Source organism: Oryctolagus cuniculus, chromosome 3, assembly GCF_964237555.1.
Source record: "Oryctolagus cuniculus chromosome 3, mOryCun1.1, whole genome shotgun sequence".
Classification (NCBI taxonomy): domain Eukaryota; kingdom Metazoa; phylum Chordata; class Mammalia; order Lagomorpha; family Leporidae; genus Oryctolagus; species Oryctolagus cuniculus.
This window is the reverse complement of record NC_091434.1, coordinates 62,496,554-62,516,236: the sequence shown is the minus strand read 5'-3', so window position 1 is coordinate 62,516,236 and position 19,683 is coordinate 62,496,554. Positions and strand designations below refer to the sequence as shown.

Here is a 19,683-nt window from a genome sequence, read left to right as displayed (position 1 = left end):
GAGAAATACTAACATGCCACATCTTTCATCAGAACATAATTTGAAGCGTCACTAGGTGGGCCGATCCCTGCTCTGTTTTCTGCACTGACACGGAATTCGTAGGTGTTCCCTTCTTGCAATCCAGTTACTTTGCATCTGAGATCGGAAACTGGCGTCTTTGTGGCTCTCACCCATCGCAAGCCTTTCTTTTCTCTCCTTTCTACGTAATATCCTGTGATCTCACTGCCACCATCATCAGTTGGCCTTTTCCAGCTGACAGTGGCAGTGTTCTTAGTGACGTTGGAGACCTCTGGTTTTCCAGGAGGACCAGGGGGACCTGGAAGAAAAGGACATTTATAAGCATTCATGACGTCATGAACTCTGCTGTAAATGTGTATATAGCAGCTCTCTCACATGCTCTACGTACCAAATCTGTCTACCATTTTGACAGGTTCAGACTGTACCGGTTCTCCTTTGCCATAGTGATTTACGGCTGAGACGCGGAAGAGGTACTCATTTCCTTGGATAAGCTTGGTCACCACATGTCTGCAGGACTGAATGTCTTCAGCAACCACTGTCCAGAGAAGTCGGCTGGTTTCTCTCTTCTCAAGAACATAGGACTTAATTGGTGAGCCGCCATCTTCCAAGGGAGGTGTCCATGTAAGTGTTGCTTTTTCAGCAGAAACATTACTGATCTCAATAGGACCTGGGGGACCAGGTACGTCGAGGACTGTTACCCTCACATGTTCCTCCTTCGTGCCAAAAGGATTGGTAGCAGTGATGGTGTATTCCCCAGCATCTTTCCTAGAGGCGTACTTGACTGTAAGCATGGAAGATGTTGGGGTTGAAGTTATCTGTGTGATATCTGATGGTCTTATGTCTTTTCCTGCTTTGGACCAACTTGACTTTGGAAGGGGCTTGCCAAGAATGCTAATGGCATTCAAAACAATTGTGTCTCCTGCTTTAATTGTGAGCCCATCTTTTATTGTGGGATCAAGGACAATGGTTGGTGCCTCTGCAAAGAGAAGAAAAACATTGAAATCAGAAAAGGAATGAAGCATAATTTCCTATTTTTAAACAGTGTATATAAAAAGCAAAATTGACCTACCGTATTCATCCTTGCAAATAATGGTTCCTGTGCTTTCTGATGGAGCACTGATCGCACCTGCTGTGTTCTTTGCTCTAATCCTGAATTCATATTTTCCGCCCTCAACAAGATCAGTTACAGTAAAGGCACAGTCTGGGACATTAATGTGGTTGGCTTTCATCCAGGTCTTAGAAGGCAGATCCCGCTTCTCCACTATATAGCCAGTTAACTTATGACCACCATCATATTTGGGTTCGGTCCAAATGAGAGTCACTGAATTCCTTGTAACATTAATAACCTCGGGCTTGCCAGGAGGATCTAAAATATAAAAACAAAACCAGTGAAACAAATGTTTTGTTTTTTCATGCAGTAAATGTACTGGGGTTCTTCTTTGTAAAATGACTTACCAATTGGATCAAGTGCTACAACAGGCTCTGATGGCAGGCTTGGCTTGCCCACACCTGCTAAATTGATTGCCATAACTCGGAATTCATATTCAAGACCTTCAGTTAATCCTGTCACTTTAAAGTCTTTCATCCTTATGGGAGTCTTGTTTGCTCTCTTCCACAAAAGGCTGTTTCTTTCCTTAAACTCAATGTGATACCCTACAAAATTCAGAAAGAAAGTATAAATATAACCTTATTAAACATATTTTTATCAAATTATTTATATATGGACATATTGTGCAGATAATCATTCTTGCTGTTTACACTTTTATCATCTAGCCATGGTGTTTTCTCCTCTTGGGACATGCACAGTTACTGCTTCTTCTATTGAGTAAATTTAACTTACAAAAATGGATACTGCCACTGTGAAATTAAACACTAGCCATTTGTACTGAAAGAAAAATACATGATTGCAAGCACAGACAGTGCTATAAATAAGGAACACACATTCAATTTGTTTTTAAGGAAATATTCAGTAGGAATATTCACATAAAACCTGTAGGAGTAAGAGCAAACTGATACCTGTAATTGGAGAGCCACCCGTTTTCCTGGGGTCAGTCCAAGTTAAAGACACTGAATCATGTCTGACATCCACAATATTGGGTGGTGGGGGAGCATCAGGCACATCTAGGAAAATGAAGATGATGCAAAATTTATATAAGGAACCTCTGCTGCAAAACCATGTTTGCTTTATTTTTTTTTGACTTTGAGATACTTACCGAATGGATGCTTAGCAACAATTGGTTCTGATTTCAGTCCTTCTCCTACACCATATTTATTTTCAGCACTGACCCTGAAGGTATATTCCATGCCTTCATGAAGTCTGGTTACTCTAAAGGTGGTTTTCTGGACAGCTGATGCACACGTGACCCACTTGTTGTTTACAGAATCTCTCTTCTCTAGGATGTAGTTGGTGATTTCAGAACCGCCGTCATCCTTTGGAGGACCCCACTTCAAGGTTATGGCTTCTGCTGTGACTTCATCAAATTTGATTGGGCCAGTAGGGATGCCAGGCTTGCCAACGACTTTTATAGAAAGAGTTCCTTCCTTAGTGCCAGCAACATTCTTAAGTGTGATCGTATATTTTCCAGCATCAGATTTTTGGCAATCATATACTACAAGAGTTGTGTTAACTGCAGATGACTCAACACTGACTCTTGTGTCAGTGGCTAGAGGATCTTCTCCTTTCTTCCAAGTTACTGATGGAGCTGGCTTGCCCTTGATGGGGATCTTTAGACGGAAGTTGCTGTTTTCTTTCGCCAAGTAGCACAAATCAGGTAGATCCTTTAAGTCAAGATCAGGAGCCACTATAATACAGCAGAATAAATTATTGTTATTTTTAAGATGAGGCAATTAGCTCTTTCATAGATTTTTAAGGAATTTTTTTGATAGCCCTCTGGGTAGGGCCAGTAGTGCCCTTCTGATGACAATAAAGGGATAATGAAGATGAATGCGTATGCGTAGAGGCTTACCAACATCATCCTTTGCCACAACAGTGATCTCACTTGGGGTTCCTTCTCCATTTTCATTCTCTGCACTCACTCTGAAGGTATATTGCTTCCCTTCATTCAGATCTTTTGTGGAATATTGTAGGCTTAATGATTTCATAACTCGTTGCCACTTATTTTCTTCAGTCAGGAAATCAACTACATAGCCAGTAATTCGACTTCCACCATCACTGCGAGGCTTTTTCCAGCCAATGTTACAAGAGGACTTGGTTACAGTCAGCACTTTCAGATCCACAACCGGTCCAGGGGTTTCTGGAAAAAAAAAGGGGGGGCAAAAGGTCAGTGTAAGTCTCAGATAGCCAAGTAGGGCATCACTCAAAATGATGGGCAGCCCATTTGCTTACCTGAAGCTTTGACGGCATCACGTGTTTCGCCGGGATCACCAATGCCATACTCATTTTCAGCAAACACCCTGAAGAAGTAGGATTTTCCTTCCTCCAAGTTCGATACTCTGAAGCTTGTTTTCGAGCACTCAGTCGTCACTGTAGACCAGGACTTCCTCTCTGCATCACGTTTTTCTACCACATAGTTGATGATGGGGCTTCCGCCATCAACAATGGGAGGATCCCAGGTAATGTAAGCAGAATCTCTGGATATTTCCTTAACAGTCACATTGACAGGTGGCCCAGGAGTATCTGGTCAAATAGAAAATTAAAAATAAACATGTAAAAAGATCCACAAGCTCTAGTTTTAAACACACATGCTTCTTTTCTTCAAACATACTTACCAAGTACTTTCACTACGATGGTATATTCCTTTTTACCACAGCTGTTCTCCAAGGTCAAGATGTATTTTCCTGCATCATATTTGTTCACATTTTCACAGCGCAAGAAAGTGTCAAAATCAGTTGATTTTATATCCAGTCCAATCCGTTCTCTTAGATTGACATTTGGTTTGGACCAAGTAATCTTCGGAGGTGGGCGTCCTTTTACTGGGACATACAGTCTCATTGTAACTCCAGCACGTAATATGAGTGTTTTCCTGAGATCCGCATCAAGTTCTCCCTCAGGTGGAACTATTCAGTTTTGGGGTGAAGAAAGTTAAAATGATAAAAAGTTAATGATCAAATGTATTTTTGAGAACTGGCCTTATCACTCCTTTGATTCCCCCCAGAACCTATTTCTTGTTCTGTGAAACACCTTTAATATAATCCTCAAAACAATTCCAATATTATGTACCAATTGTTGATCTTCCCAATTTCTAGTATGTCCTGGGATCAACCAAGTTTTTCCCATAGAGTCTGTGCCTGTCCTCATGAGCAATACATACTATGAGGCTCCACATAAAATAAAAGAAAGTAGTTGACTGATTCTTGGCTCTCTTCCCTTCTTTTTTTCTCTTTATTTTCTATAATTAATGAAGGCACTCTGTGCCTTGTATTTTCTTTTTTATTATAGGAAGAAAACTACATAGGGGTGAAATATAATACAGAGTAATTAAAACTAAGTGGGAAATGGTTTTGGAAAATAAGTCAATAGATGAACTAGGGGGAAGGGATGTTAACATGGAGACCTACCCCTTACATCTTTGTGGGAAGGTTGGATGTGAAGAGAAAATAACTAAGAAAGAAAAATAACTCATTACTTAAAAAAACCTCTTCTCAGAATAAAATTTCCCTATTTCATATTCTTTTGAAGACATGAAATTCTCATGTATGTACAGAAAAGCTTTTCAAAACCATAAATCACCTTGCCTTCCATTTTTCCTATTACAGAATACCATGAAGTACCAACCCACCTCTCCTAAAGTGTACTTCTAGAATCACTAGCACTAAAACTTGCAAGTAAATAAATCTATGCATAAGGGAGTTCTGTTCTTCCTCCTGATATGGTTGAGGAAAATGGCCTTTTATCATTCTCATGGTAATACTTACTTAAGATGTCCTTGGGGCAGTGTTTATCTGGCACGTCACTGGGGTCACTGTATCCGACCTTATTAACAGCATACACCCGGAACTGATATTCTGTGTTTTCCATCAGGCCCGTAACCTCGAAGCGCGTTTTCTGCAGCTTCTGTGGCAAGTTGCACCTCACCCAGTTATCAGTGTCAGCTCGCTTCACTTCCACGAGATAACCAATGATAGGACTACCCCCATCATAGGCTGGCTTGCCCCAAGACAGACTCACGGAGCTACGGGTCGTGTCGTAAACCTTAGGGAAAGCTGGTGGGCCAGGAGGATCTGTGGGTAAAAAGCAGAACATTTTTATTAAAACGTTATTCTTAGTTGTTCAGTTCTGAAGATAACGGGATGTAGGACTCTTTCGCGAGAACTTACAGAGAGGATCCTGTGCATATACAGCTTTGGAGGCGTCACTGGGTTTGCCTGGTCCAGCTTTGTTTATGGCTGTAACTCGGAACTCATACTCAGTACCTTCTTGGAGACCTGTTGCTTTTATCGTTCTTTCGATAACAGGTTTCCTGTTGACCTTAGTCCAGTTCACTGCATGGGTTTCCCGCTTTTCAAGCAGATAGCCAGTGATGGGTGAGCCGCCATCATCTGCAGGCGGTTTCCAGCTGACTGTCATGTGATCTTTGGTTACGTTGCTAATGACAGGAGGATCACAACGCCCAGGAGGGTCTGCAGAGATTGATGGGAGAGTCAGTTCCCCAAGCTAAAAGCTAGTATCTAAAGGGAAATGAAACACTACAGGAAGATGCGCCTACCGTATGGATTTTTAGCAATTGCTGGTTCGGTGAAGACTGGATCGCCCACTCCATACTTATTTTCAGCACAAATACGGAACTGATACTCATGGCCCTCTATGAGCTTCTCCACACTGCAGCTGGTGATGGGCACATTAGCAGAGACTTGAGCCCAGTTGGGCCTGCTCGTTTCACGTTTGTCAACAATGTAGTTGGTGATTTCTGAGCCTCCATCCTCAAGAGGAGGTTCCCATGAAAGCATTGCACGATCTGAATACATTTTGTTGATTTTAACAGATGCCGGAGGACCTGGTCTATCTGCAAGAAGAAGAATGAAAAGTGAAGTCTTTCACTAACATGAGTAAAATGGGCCATGAGTATAGAGTGGAGGTCTGGAGCCATCTTTATATTGTCTGTCACTAACTTCTTGTTTGACCTTGGAAGCCACGAAATTCTTCAGAATCTTAGTTTCCACTTATGTAAAATTAGGTAACTGGACTATGTGACCCAAATGCTCTATAAAGCTCTAAAACACTGCTGTTTTGTGATAAGAAAAATCTGTACCTAGAAAATGTGTGTCAGGACATGTATGAAGGGCCTTCAAAAGTTCACGGAGAAATGGAATTTAAGAAGTTTATTCTGATGCAAAAAATTGTGAAATTCTTATATTGTTTTTTATAATATACATTTTCATGATCTTTTTGAAGGCCCCCTTATATCTCCTCTCACATATTATATTTTAAATTCTATTTGCATCTCATCAACCATGGTAAAATACAGGATTCTAATGAAGTGCTTTAGTTACCTAGCACTTTAAGCTTGATGGTGGCTGATTTGGAACCGCTTGAATTCTCAGCAGTGATAGTGTAGTCTCCCGAGTCCTTCCGGTTCACGCTGAACAGCTCCAAGGTGCACAAGTTCCGCTGCATGGCCATCTTTATGCCTTCTGCTGGTTTCAGCACTGTGCCTTCTTTCTTCCAAGAAACTGTTGGCATTGGTTTGCCAAAAACAGTAGCATCCAAGCAAACATTAGTTCCAGCTTTCACAGTCAGCAGAGATTTCATAGCCACACTCAGGTCTATCCTGGGAGGAACTGGAAAGAAATAGGATAAAAGAATTTAATATATGCAAAGCTATTTTTGTGTAATTCTTATTAATTATAAATGGGAAATTCACCTGCTATGTCTCCTTCAAGAAGGGGATTTTCTTTATTTTTAAGAGCACACAAAATAATTGTATGTATTTATGAGCACAATGTGATGTTTTGCATATACATACATTGTGGAATGATTATTATTTCCATAAGCTCACCTACTCTTTTTTCTATGGTGAGAACATTTAAAATCAACTCTTTCAGCAATTTGTTAAGTATAGTCACAATGCTGCGCAATGGATCCCTAACACTCATTCCTCTGAACTGAACTGTTGCCCCTTTCATCAATATCTCCACTTTCCTCATCCCTGATTCCTCTCCTCCAGCCTCTATTCACCACCAAGAATGGGATTTTTTGATTATAAATGAGAAATACAAGTCTACTGTAGCAATTTGAAAATTCTGAAAGAATAAGGAAAAAAGGTAAACATTACCCATAATTCCAACACACCTAATTTTTTAGTATTATCAACCTGGTGTATCTATCATCTTTTTGTGATTGTGTATTGTTGAAATTACACACTCCTGACAGTTTTGTATCCTGCCTTTTAGTTTAGCATGTCATTAAAGTTCTTGTAATAAATACTTTCTATACAGATGCTAGAAATTATAATCATTTTATTTTTCCTTCTTTCATAGACAGCGGTTTGGTTTTTCAGTAGGAGAGATTAACATCATGAAGGCTGCTCATCTTCACTTAGAACACTCAACAAAATCGTACCATTCTCTGCATGGATAGTCACTGGGTCCGAAGGTTCAGAGGGCTGGCTGATGTTGACTGCTGTCTTGGCAATTGCTCTGAATTGGTACTGAGCATTCTCTTCTAAGCCAGTGACTGTGTACTCTTCGTGGGGAATCTGGTGTGGTGTAGTATTGCACCGTACCCACTTATCACCAGGAAGTTTGCAAGCCTCTACGAAATAGCCAATAATTTTGCTTCCTCCATCATGCTTCGGTCGGGCCCAGATGAGGGATACAGTACTCTTGGTAACATCAATAACTTCAGGCTTCCCAGGAGGATCTAAAACCAAAAGAGGTATTCTCAGCATTTATCATAATAGCAGAAATTTTAGCTTCTGTATTTCACATAATCCTCCCTGCTGCGAAGTACCAAGCTCTACAGGATGCCAACTGTCCCAGTTGGCATTTTAAAAAAGATTTACTTATTTATTTGAAAGGGAGAGACAGAGACACACACACACACAGATGGGTGGGTGGAGAGAAACAGCTTTCCCATTGCCTGGTTCATTCCTCAAATGCACTGAACAGCTGGGGTTGGGCCAAGCCAAAGGCAGGAACCCAGAACTCCATCTGGCTCCCCCACATTGGTGGCAGACTCAGTACTTGAGCTAGCACCTGCCAGCATCTCCCAGGACGCTCTTTAGCAGGAAGCTGGATTGGAAGTGGAATAAGGACTTGAAATCCAGGCACCCCAATATGGGTGGCCCACATGGTGTCTGAACCAACTGTGCCAAACATCCTCCCCCATCCCACGTTAATCCTCATCCAGCCAGTATGCATTTTCTAGTCTTTGCTGTGTGTTTATAAGAGTTATATGTAATACTTTCTATGGTAAGGAAGAGATATTCATAACAGGAAATGGTAATTTTAGATTCCAAGTTTTAAATGTGCCTCCATAATACTACAAATAGATATATTACTTACCAACTGGTGTTCTTGCAGTTACATATTCTGTTGGTTTGCTGGGTGGGCTGGATCCAGCTTTGTTTAGGGCATAGATTCTGAATGAGTACTCAAGACCTTCTACAAGGCCAGCACAAGGATATTCAGTTGACCGGACAGCAGTGTCATTGGCTTTCACCCAGAGCAAACTGTTCCTTTCTTTGCGTTCAATCAGATAACCGGTGATGGGGCTCCCTCCATCACTGTCTGGTCTGTCCCACGCAACAAATATGCAGTCTTTGTTGACTTTGGTGACACGGGCATTCTTGGGTTCACTAGGAACACCTGGAGATGAAGACGAGGGAAATGTCAGTTTTGAGCTTAAGTAATAGATTAGAAAGAAAAAAAAATATTTTTTCCTCCTTGAAGAAGACCTACCAAATGGGAACTGAGCAAGCATCTTTGGAGACTGGAGAGGCTCGGAAATGCCAAATCGGTTTTCAGCACGGACCCGGAAAACATACTCCTGGCCTGGAATCAACTTTCCGATCCTGCAGGAAGTTTTTGTGACCGACGCCAGAGCTGTGACCCAGTCGCCTCGGCTCACATCACACTTCTCCACGATGTAGTTGGTGATGTTACTGCCTCCATCTTCCAGCGGGATATGCCAGGACAGGGAGCAAGCGTCGGCGTCTATGTCAGAAATGTCGAACGGAGGCTGCGGGGGCCCGGGGGCATCTGCGTGAACCAAGAGGAAAGTCATGTAAAAAAGAGATTTCCTGCAGTGGGGTTGGGGGGAGGGGGGCTTTTTGGTCTACTTTACATTGCCATCTGTCTAGTGCTTCACCTACCCATGACTATAACTTTGATTTTCTGAGTGTCTGTCCCGGAACTGTTCTCTGCTGTGAGGCTGTAGTAGCCACTGTCCTTCCTGGTGACATCTTTTATGATCAGAATGGAAGAACTCTCTGCCTTATGCACTGCCAGGTGGCTGGATGTGACAACGTCGTCTTCTCCTTTTTTCCATTTGCAGATGGGCTGAGGCTTTCCATACACGTGGGCTTCAATTCGGAGTTTCTTCCCAGCTTTAATAGTAATTTGCTCTGGCATAAGGATCTTGGGTGGTACTAAAAACAAAAGGAAAATATATTACATTTTAGGGGTTTAATTCCAGTGGGGAACTATACTAGGGATTTTTCAAACTGTAGTTTGCAACGCTTTTAGTGGGTTCAAATTAGTGTTTCCTGACAGTCAATATTTCTAAAAGGAATGAAATAGAATACAATGGGAAATAGCACATGTAGTCCACCTAAGAAAGATAAACATTATTTCAAGCAAATTTCTTCAGCTATACCAATGTGTGTACATATCAAATCATGATTCAAAGTTTAGTTACTATGGGCTGTGGACCTAAGTATCTGAAAACCACTATGCTCCACTGGTTTCCAGGTATTTCTTGAACTGTCTTCCTCAGGGAGAAATGCCTAGAAAGCCCAGGAGCTTTTGTTGCGTGATCCAAGTGAAGCCACGACTACTTACTCAGCTGTTCTTTGGCTTCATAGACTCCTTCAGCCTCTCTTGGCAGACTGACTCCCACGGCATTTCTGGCCGCTACTCTAAACTTGTACTTCTTTCCTTCCTTGAGGCCAGTGATGACAAGGCTGAGATCTTTTACCACTGAGTACTCTGTCCAGCGATCTGCAGGCTGGTCTTCTTCTCTGTAGCTGATGATATAGCCATCAATCTTAGCACCTCCATCACGCAAGGGAGGCAGCCAGGCTAAGGTCGCACTGTTCTTTGTCATTTCAGTCACCTCCAGTTTCCTTGGAGGGTCAGGCTCACCTAGAAGAAAAAAGTGATTCAGGAAAATCATCTAAGGAACCTTAGCAAGTCTGCTTTGTGAGTGTAAGGCTGAGTTTTAGCATGTCGTTACGCTTCAAAGTGCATACACCCTGCAGGTCAGTACTGTGCAAGCAAAAAGTATGAGGCCAAGAAGAATCCCACAGGCTTCCCCGAATGAGATAACAACTGTACTGTTAACTATTCAGTCCCTTTCACTAGTGGATTGAGATGGTAATGGTATTGGTATCTTGGCCGTCTGAAAACAGGTGACTGGAGATAAAGGGGGAAGTAAAATACTACTTACTTAGAGGATCTGAGGCGAGCACTGGTTTCGGGACATCTGCTGGGACGCCGGGGCCATACTCGTTGACAGCAGTCACTCTGAAGTAATACTCATTCCCAGGGACAAGGTTGGTCACTTGGCAGCTTGTTTTCTTAACTTCAGGGTTAACTATTGACCACGTCTTTCTCTCCGCATCCCGTTTCTCCACAATATAGTGTGTCACTTGGCTTCCACCATCATTTTCAGGAGGGGCCCAGGACACATGACATGATGTTTTAGTGACATCTGAAACTTTTAAATCAGACACAGGTCCAGGAGTATCTGCAACACACCACAGCATCAGATTTATAGGTTGCCTCCACAGCCTTATTAACTAATTTGTGTCAGGAAGGGGAGATGCGCTATGGCAACCCACCTAATACTCTGACATTCACGAATACAGCCTTTTCCCCTGCTGGGTTCACGAGTGTTAAGGAGTATTTCCCTGAGTCATCACGGGTAGAATTGGGGATGACGAGGAAGGCCATGGTGTCCACCAGGTCCACTTGTCCTTTTCTGACCACATTATCAATACCCACTTTCCGCCAGGTGACTTTAGGAGCTGGTCGCCCTCTCACAATGGCGAACAGTCGAATAGGGCAGCCTGCTCTCACTACGACCAGTTTCCTCATGCTCGCGTCCAGATCAATCTCCGGAGGTTCTGCAAATGACATGAAAGTCATTAGGTCGCTTGTTTTTTCAGATTGTGGGGGAATTTTACAAGAGGTGACATGTGCCAAAGGAGGGCCTCACCAAGGATTTCTTTAGGTTTGATAGCTTCCTTTAGTTCTGCAGGGCGTCCAATGCCAACTTGGTTTTGGGCACACACCCTGAATTCATATTCCTGGTTTTCATCCAAGCTGGTGACGGTGAATTCTGTGCGAACAAGCTGGGCTGCGGCATTGCACCTTTTCCAGCCTTCGTCAGGTGATGCGTCTGCTATTTTTGGTCTCACTTCTACAACATAGCCAATTATTGGTGCGCCACCATCATAGACTGGTTTTCCCCAGCTAAGAGTTATAGAACTCTTGGTTGTATCAACCACTTTGAGATTGATTGGTGGACCAGGTGGTTCTGAAAAGAAATTATAGGAGAATAAATGCACACATGGTTAACTTCCACTAGTGATACTTCAATTTTAAATTAATTAAACTTAGGCCATTCAATTTCTCATTTAGTTCTTTTTAATCTATCATTGTATATTTTAGTTGATTTGATGAAAGGTATATTTGGAAAAATATTGGCTAAAACAAAGTTTTGATATTATGGATTTAATTTATTGATCTAATACCTATGTGCACAAAATCCATTATGCTTAGTGAAATAAGCCAGTCTCAAAAAAGTCAAATATTGTATGTTTTCTCTGATATATGGCAGTCAAGATAGAATACAAAAAATGTATAGGAATGAAATAGACATATTATGATATGATTGTCATTTTTAGCCCTTATTTACACTCCTGTGAAACTATGGTCTTCCTGTTTTTTTACTTGTTGAATATTATGGTTAGTAGTAAATTAAGCTTGTGATTATAGAGTGGATTAAAATTATGTCTTTGCAAATTAATGAAGAGAAAAGGGAGGCAAGGAGGAAGATTGGAGGGAGCAGGGAGGGGAATATGGTTAACTTCTTAGCACCGCACCTATGTAATACATGAAGTCTGTTCTCTTTATAGTAAAACAAAGAATAAAAAAGATGAACCATCTGTGTGACATAAAAGAAGAAAAACCAAGAATGTCGTACCTATGGGGTCTTTCGCCACCACTGGTCTTGATGGCAAGCTTGGTTCTCCAACTCCAATTTCATTTTCTGCCTTGACACGGAACTGATATTCATGTCCTGGGATGAGATTCTGTACTTTCAAACGCCTCTCAGGGATGGCACTCTTGTTAACAGGGACCCATCGTACTGAATGTTTTTCCTTTTTCTCCAAATAGTATCCTGTTATAGACTTTCCACCATCGTACTCAGGAGGACTCCAAACCACAGTCATCTCTTCTTTGCTTACTTTGGTGACTTCCGGGGGATCAGGGCGACCAGGTCTATCATATTTGGTTTTTGCTATGACTGGTTTACTTTCTGTAGGAGGCCCTGTGCCTATTTTATTTTCTGCACGGACTCGGAAAATATATTCATTTCCTTCTATGAGACGTGTTACTGTCGTACCGGGTGTCAAGACAGTAGCAGAATAGGTAGACCAAACCATTCGCTTGCTCTCACATTTTTCTAGAATGTAATTTTGGATTTCACAGCCGCCATCATCTTCTGGTGGATCCCAGCGGATAGTACACCTATCACTGGACACGTCAGTGATTTTCAGGTTTCTGACAGGACCAGGCTTATCTAAAACATTGACGGTGGCATAGGCCACAAAACTGCCAGCTGTGTTAGTTGCTGTAACTACATATTTACCGCCATCACTTCTCTTTGCTTTAGTAAGAGAAAATTTCGATGAGTCAGCACTGGTATCAATCTTGGCTCTCGGTGATCTTGTGAAGTCTGTAGCATCTTTGTCCTTGGTCCATACAACTTCTGGGAACGGTTTGCCTCTAACACCTGCCTCAAGTCTAATGGTTTCTCCGGCTTTGACAGTCAGCACCCCACTTAATTTCAGATCAAGTACTGGTTTCTGTAAGTCTTCCTTCACAACAACTTCCTCTGTCTTTACCCAATCACTTTCCCCACCTTCGTTCTTTGTTTGTACTCTAAATTCATAAATCTGGTTTTCAACACATTTGTCAACCATGTAGTGGGTCTCTTTAATGCTTCCTTTATGCACCCTTTCCCAGTCGGTAGAACCTTTCAGCCTCCTCTCCACATGATAGGACAGATTCGGGCTGCCACCGTCGTAGTCAGGACGCCGCCACTTTAGATAGACAAATGTCTTCCCTTTATCTGCAATATGAAGGTTTTCAGGCTCTCCCGGTCTGTCAATAGGATTGATAGCCAGAATTGGAGTTTTTGTTTCAATGGTTGGCCCGACACCTACTTTGTTTTCTGCACAAACTCGGAAATAGTACTCATCATTGGCTCGAAGGTTGGCCTTGATTAGTCTCTTAGTGGCATCTGAAGCAATGATTGACCAGCCCCTCTGATTTGGCTTGCGATATTCTACTATGAAATTTGTTATCTCTGAGCCACCATTATCTAGTGGGTTTTCCCAAGAAATGGTACAGTTCTCCTTGGTTACATTGGTAACCTTCAAATTCTGGCAAGGCCCAGGTCTGTCGAGGACATTAACAATGGCTGAACCCTGGGCATGTCCGCTGCTGTTCTTAGCCGAGATGATATACTTGCCATGATCTGTTCTAACAGCCTCTTTAATCTGTAACTCAACACGAGGCAGATCGTGGATTAGGTCAACCCGCTTATCTCGGACCAATACTTTGCCTTCCTTCGACCAAGTTATGTCTGGTTCAGGTCTGCCTTTGACTCGAGCAAGAATGCGGATAGTTTGGCCCACTCTGACAGTAATGACATCACGACAAGTCACGTCAAGTTCTACTTCTGGAGGATGAAGGATGTCTTTCGCAATCACAGATTCTGCCAGTTCTCTTGGTTCTCCCTCTCCTACGATATTAGCTGCCTTTATCCGAAATCTGTACTCATTTCCTTCGATTAGTCCTGGTACCCTAAAGGCACATTGCCTGATGAGTTCATCCTTATTGATCCTGTCCCATTTTGTCGTGCCAGGTTTCTGACATTCTACTACGTATCCCAGAATGGGGCTGCCGCCATCACTGAGAGGCTTTGTCCACACCAAGTCAGCTGTTTCTCTGGTCTTGTCTTTCAGTTTCGGATTAATAGGTGGTCCAGGTGGTTTGATGGGCCGGCAAGCTTTTATCGGGTCAGAGCTTGGGGATGGGTTGCTTAGGCCTGCAAGATTTTCAGCGAAAACTCTAAACTCATAGGTGTTGCCCTCATAGAGTCCGGTCACTCTGTACTTCAGGTCAGCTATAGGTGTTTTGTTGACCCTCACCCACTTGCCATTTACTTCTCGACGCTCCACATAGTAACCAGTTATGGGGCTGCCGCCATCTGATTTTGGCAGGGTCCACGACACTGTTGCAGCGTTTTCAGTAACATCAGTAACCACTGGCTTGCCCGGAGGAGATGGAGGACTAAACTTATGTTTGGCAACGGTGGGTGTGGAGTCAAGGGGAGGACCAACACCCATCTTATTCTCTGCTTTAACCCGGAAAACATATTCACAGCCCTTTTGCAGATGTGGGACTTTCAGCTTCAGCTTACTGCTTCCTGAAGAGACAACACCCCACGTGTCTTTCCTTGTGTCTTGTTTCTCAACAATATAATTTATCACAGGGCTTCCGCCATCATCCTTAGGTGGCTGCCATGAGATAGTCATATATTCAGGAGTCACCTCCAGAATGTTGATAGGACCTGTTGGTGGACCAGGGACATCAAGAACAGTAAGATGGACAGGTACTGTTTTGGTACCAGCTGCATTGGACACTGTGATTTGATATTCCCCAGTGTCTTTCCTTAAGCAGTTCTTAATGGTAAGGACTGATGAGAAGTTGTCAGTTTCCACTGTGTAGTGATCATCTGTTTTAATCTCACTCCCATCGGTTGTCCACTTTACTGTAGGAATGGGCACACCTCTTATAATAGCAGGGAATCTGACCGTAGTTCCAGCTTTTACCACAAGGCCTTCAATTAATTTCACATCTAGCTCCACAGATGGAGGCACTGGAAAGTAAACGTGAGGAAATTAGACTTTGATTTCACAACCTAAGTCATTTAAAGAATAAAATGAAAATTCCAATACAAAATAATCACCTAGTTTTTCTTGGCATTCTATTGGAATTGTTGTATCAGGGAGACTAAGACCTATAATATTTTCAGCTTTTACACGGAATCTATAGGTCTTTCCTTGTTGTAGCCCAGTAACAACACACTCTAAATTTGTCACAGTCTTGAACTTAATCCAGTCCTGGGCACCTTCTTCCTGATATTCCACCAAATATCCAGTGATTGGAGAGCCACCATCACGATCTGGCTTATTCCACACAAGGGAGACTTCAGTCTTGTCAACATCTACGTGGTGCAGGTTCTTGGGTGGCCCTGGGGGATCTTTAAAAAAGAAGATGCGATGAATCAGTAATATTCCCAAAGACAGTCAAACCACAATTGTGTATCCAGAGAAGGCAACTTACGGAGGGGATCCACAGCCTTGATGGGCTTAGGTGTTTCAACAAAAGGACCACGCCCGTACTGGTTCTCAGCGGCTACTCGGAAGAGATACTGATTGCCTTCATTCAGATGTTTAGCCAAATGACTCTTTTTCTTTGATGTAGTTGAAAGAGGTGACCACTGGGCACTGGCAACATCTCTCCTCTCAACCACATAGTTAGTAACAACAGAGCCACCATCATCCAGCGGTTCCTTCCAAGTAAGGTAACAAGAATCTTTTCTAATTTCACTCACTTCCAGATCTCTTGGTGGCCCAGGTTTGTCTAAAAAGTGTTAAATTAAAGTGTTATGTAAGTGATTTAAACCGGATAAGAGCTCAAAATGTCTCAAAAAATTATTTCCAGTGGTGTTAAGCATTAAAAATCTTACCTAATACAAGTACTTTTACTGAAACAGTTTTTGAACCAGCTGGATTCTCCACTGTTAAGGAATAAATTCCACCGTCTTCATGGGCAGCGTTACGAATTTCAAGCTTGCTACCAACTGGAGTGACATCAATTCTTGCTTTAGTTGGAGCCTCTCTGTCTTCCTTTTTCCACGTTACTTTTGGGAATGGCACTCCTTTGATGATGGCACTAAGTCTTAGAGTATCACCAACCCTAATGTGTTGTTCTCTTGCCATGTTGGCATCAAGTATGAGATCAGGAGGTTCTAGAAAAAATGAAAACAGTATATTTATATTTTATCCAATAGTACATATTACAGCAAAGCACCTAAAGATACGATTTTCCTTGAAAATGCAAGTGAGACCATTTTACTCACCAAGTCTGTCTTTCACTAGTACTGGTTCTGGCACGTGAGCTGGATCTGATTCACCAGCTTCGTTGACTGCCATGATTCTGAACTTATAGGTTTGACCATCCCGAAGACCAGTGACTTTGTATTTAGTTTCAGGACATGACTCAGGGGTGTGATTGGCTCTTCTCCACTCTTCATCTCCAACCTTCTGGTACTCAACAATGTAACCCAGAATCTTGCTACCACCATCACGACGTGGTGGCTGCCAAGTGAGATCAACTGAACTACATGTTGTGTCTACTGCTTCAGGGTTAACAGGTGGACTTGGTTTAGCTACACAATAAATGAGGAGGGAGAGAACAAAAATGAATTAGAATATAGTAGAAAAATAAGTTAGATAATGTGAAAACTAAATGAATGTTTCAATACTGTACCAATTGGATCTCTAGCAAAGAATGGTTTGGATGGTGGACTTGGATCTCCAATACCAATTTCATTTTCTGCAGAAACCCGGAATTCATACTGACATCCTTCTAGAAGATCAGGAACCCTGAATTTAGTGTATGGGTGTATAGGATCTTTGGTAACTCTAGCCCACCGTTTCGACATAGTTTCCCTCTTTTCCAGGATGTAGTTTGTTATGGGCTTTCCTCCATCATTTGGTTTGTTCCAGGTTACTAATGCAGAGTCCTTGGTAATTTCTGTAACAATTGGCTGCTCAGGTGCATCAGGAACCCCTATAAAAATGTTGGCAAAATATATTATAAACTTCATTTTTTAATGAAGCATTTCAAGCACTGAGTCACCAAAAAGAAACATAACACATACTGAAACGATCTTTGGCCTTCATTGAATCAGACACCAGAGGATCACTTATTCCATAGAGATTTTCAGCATGTATCCGGAAAATATAATCTTTTCCTTCAAGTAGTTTAGGAACTTTGCATGTTGTTTTAGCACTTGCAGATGTCACAGGCATCCAAACATCTTTACCCAACTCCTTCTTCTCAATAATATAGTTTGTAATTTCACTTCCTCCATCATCTAAAGGTGGCTTCCAAGAGATAACCATGTACTCTTTGGTCACTTCATCAAAAATCACTGGTCCCACTGGTGGTCCAGGACGGTCTGAGAAAAAAAGAAATCATAGCACAAAATATTATATCTATTCCTGCTTTTGAAAGAACAGAAGGTCTACTCTTCCCTCAAAGTCATACTTACCAACAACATTAACTTGACAGAAGCCTTTCCTGGAACCTGTGCTATTCTCCACCACTACACAGTATTTGCCAGAATCTGATCGCTTGGCTTTGATCTTCTCCAGAGCCAGTGTTGTTGGCGTGGTCTTGATATGAGTGCGATCATCTTCTAGTACATCAGCCTCATCTTTGAACCAGCTGACTTTGGGCTTTGGTTTGCCCGAGTAACGGCCAGTGAGGGCAAAAGCTTCACCAACTCGAATTGTGAGCTTGTCTCTGAAGTCAAGATCAAGTGTTGGAGGAGCTGAAATGTATAGTTAGATGTATAATTAGAGATAAAGGCAAGTCACTTTTGACTATGACTTGTAACATCTAGAAATGGACACATTGTCTTGAAGGCAATACATACCCAGCTCATCTTTACAAGTGATTGGCTTGGTACAAAAAGATGGTTTGCCTTGTCCAACAATATTGACGGCACTGACACGGTACTCATAGGTATCACCATCTTTTAAGCCTTTAACGGTGTATTTTCTGCTAAGCAAGTTGTCAGTTGTGACTTTATGGAACTTCTCAGTTCCAATGAGTCGGCTTTCTAGGACATAGTTAATAATTTCTGATCCACCATCATATTTTGGAGGATTCCAAGTCAAAGTTACACTATCTTTAGTAACTTCTTTGACTTCCAGGTCTTCAGGGCGCTCTGGTACAGCTGCAAGTAAAATTAAAGTGGGAAAAATGTCACTTTAGGAGTGTACTAAATATTGCCTTCTGGGGAATGAATTTCAACATTTCAAACTGCCTGCTTCATAGGTAACAAAAGAGATCTCATAGCAGAACTATTAAACCTAAAAAGGACCCAATAGAACCTAATTTCCTTGACTGACAGAGGAGGAATTACAAGTTCATTGAGGTTAAATAATTTAGGAAAGGTCTCCAGCATCAGAAGTTTTAGAGTTAGGAAAATAATTCAGCTTCTTTTAATGCCATTAAGTGAGAAATTTTTAAAAATCCATGTAGTATACAAGGAAAGATTTCAGTAAACCACATCAATTCTCTTAATCTCTTTCACAGCTATTCTACTTACTTATTGGATCTCTGATGACAAGTGCATTTGGTGTCTCAACAAATGGGCCCATGCCGATACTGTTCTCAGCTGCAATTCGGAAAAAGTAGGCTTTTCCTTCAATGAGACCCTGGACAGTAGCATTTTGTCGGGTAACTGTATAGGTCACTGGGGTCCAGGCTCTGCGGTCAGCTTCCCGCTTTTCAATGACATAGTTGGTGATTGGAGAGCCTCCATCATCTTCTGGAGAAAACCATGTCAGTTTGCAGGAGTCATTGGTTAAGTTGTCAGAGAGGAATGGTATTCCAACAGGACCTGGCACATCTGGAAGGAGGAGAAAGAAGAAGACATTTGGTCTTCAAGGAACTGTAATGCTCAACATTGGCTACATTCCATTTTTAAGGAGACAAAAATTTCATTATGAAGAAAATAAGGGTTTGTATCTAGTACTTGAATTGTTCCCTTCCCTACTATCTATTTTCAGCCATACATTTAAATGATATCACCATTTCCAACAGTTATTGATTGCCATGGTTTTAGTAGAAGCTGAAGGGAGAATAAAATCACTTTACAAAAGTAATCTTTGAGTCAGAAAGAAAGGAGCTGCTAGAAGGAGCACGCAGAGGGAGACAGGAGAGGGGTGAAGAGTAGCGCGGTCATGTTTTGTGTCTAGTTTCCTCTCCAAAGTGGGGGAGGGAGGGAGAGACTTCCCTCCTCCCCCGGGGGTGATCAGCCAATCAGTGAGAAGCACAGGAGGCCCAAAATCTCAGAATGATTTTAAGGAAGTCAGAAATTTTATGAGGAAGTACACCAATTAAAGTAGTGGCTGCTAGGCAAAAGGGTGTTTAGGAGCTTGAGATTAA

At 42.0% G+C, this 19,683-nt stretch overlaps 1 protein-coding gene and 1 long non-coding RNA gene across 51 annotated transcripts in view; one reads left to right on the top strand and one right to left on the bottom strand.

The window, feature by feature from the left end:
- The window catches only part of TTN (titin), a 273,051-nt gene that overhangs the window by 48,882 nt on the left and 204,486 nt on the right, over positions 1-19,683 (bottom strand). For all 50 annotated transcript variants that reach the window (XM_070070523.1, XM_070070550.1, XM_070070524.1 and 47 more), the window contains 31 exons: positions 18,842-19,144; positions 18,164-18,466; positions 17,777-18,058; positions 17,384-17,683; positions 16,990-17,292; positions 16,580-16,888; positions 16,187-16,468; positions 15,781-16,080; positions 15,404-15,697; positions 12,347-15,313; positions 11,357-11,677; positions 10,980-11,264; positions 10,586-10,885; positions 9,979-10,281; positions 9,291-9,566; positions 8,878-9,177; positions 8,482-8,784; positions 7,538-7,837; positions 6,469-6,756; positions 5,685-5,981; positions 5,296-5,598; positions 4,894-5,199; positions 3,748-4,035; positions 3,365-3,655; positions 2,985-3,272; positions 2,232-2,819; positions 2,035-2,139; positions 1,474-1,671; positions 1,088-1,384; positions 407-994; positions 14-316 (listed from right to left, as the gene is read on the bottom strand). In XM_070070523.1, the coding sequence (XP_069926624.1) occupies positions 14-316; positions 407-994; positions 1,088-1,384; positions 1,474-1,671; positions 2,035-2,139; positions 2,232-2,819; positions 2,985-3,272; positions 3,365-3,655; positions 3,748-4,035; positions 4,894-5,199; positions 5,296-5,598; positions 5,685-5,981; positions 6,469-6,756; positions 7,538-7,837; positions 8,482-8,784; positions 8,878-9,177; positions 9,291-9,566; positions 9,979-10,281; positions 10,586-10,885; positions 10,980-11,264; positions 11,357-11,677; positions 12,347-15,313; positions 15,404-15,697; positions 15,781-16,080; positions 16,187-16,468; positions 16,580-16,888; positions 16,990-17,292; positions 17,384-17,683; positions 17,777-18,058; positions 18,164-18,466; positions 18,842-19,144 (12,171 nt within the window). The remainder of the gene's footprint in view (positions 1-13; positions 317-406; positions 995-1,087; positions 1,385-1,473; positions 1,672-2,034; positions 2,140-2,231; positions 2,820-2,984; positions 3,273-3,364; positions 3,656-3,747; positions 4,036-4,893; positions 5,200-5,295; positions 5,599-5,684; positions 5,982-6,468; positions 6,757-7,537; positions 7,838-8,481; positions 8,785-8,877; positions 9,178-9,290; positions 9,567-9,978; positions 10,282-10,585; positions 10,886-10,979; positions 11,265-11,356; positions 11,678-12,346; positions 15,314-15,403; positions 15,698-15,780; positions 16,081-16,186; positions 16,469-16,579; positions 16,889-16,989; positions 17,293-17,383; positions 17,684-17,776; positions 18,059-18,163; positions 18,467-18,841; positions 19,145-19,683) is intronic.
- Positions 5,961-18,963, top strand: LOC127491590 (uncharacterized). The gene is made up of 3 exons (XR_007920351.2): positions 5,961-6,152; positions 7,456-7,852; positions 18,829-18,963. It is a non-coding gene; the product is annotated as an uncharacterized lncRNA (long non-coding RNA).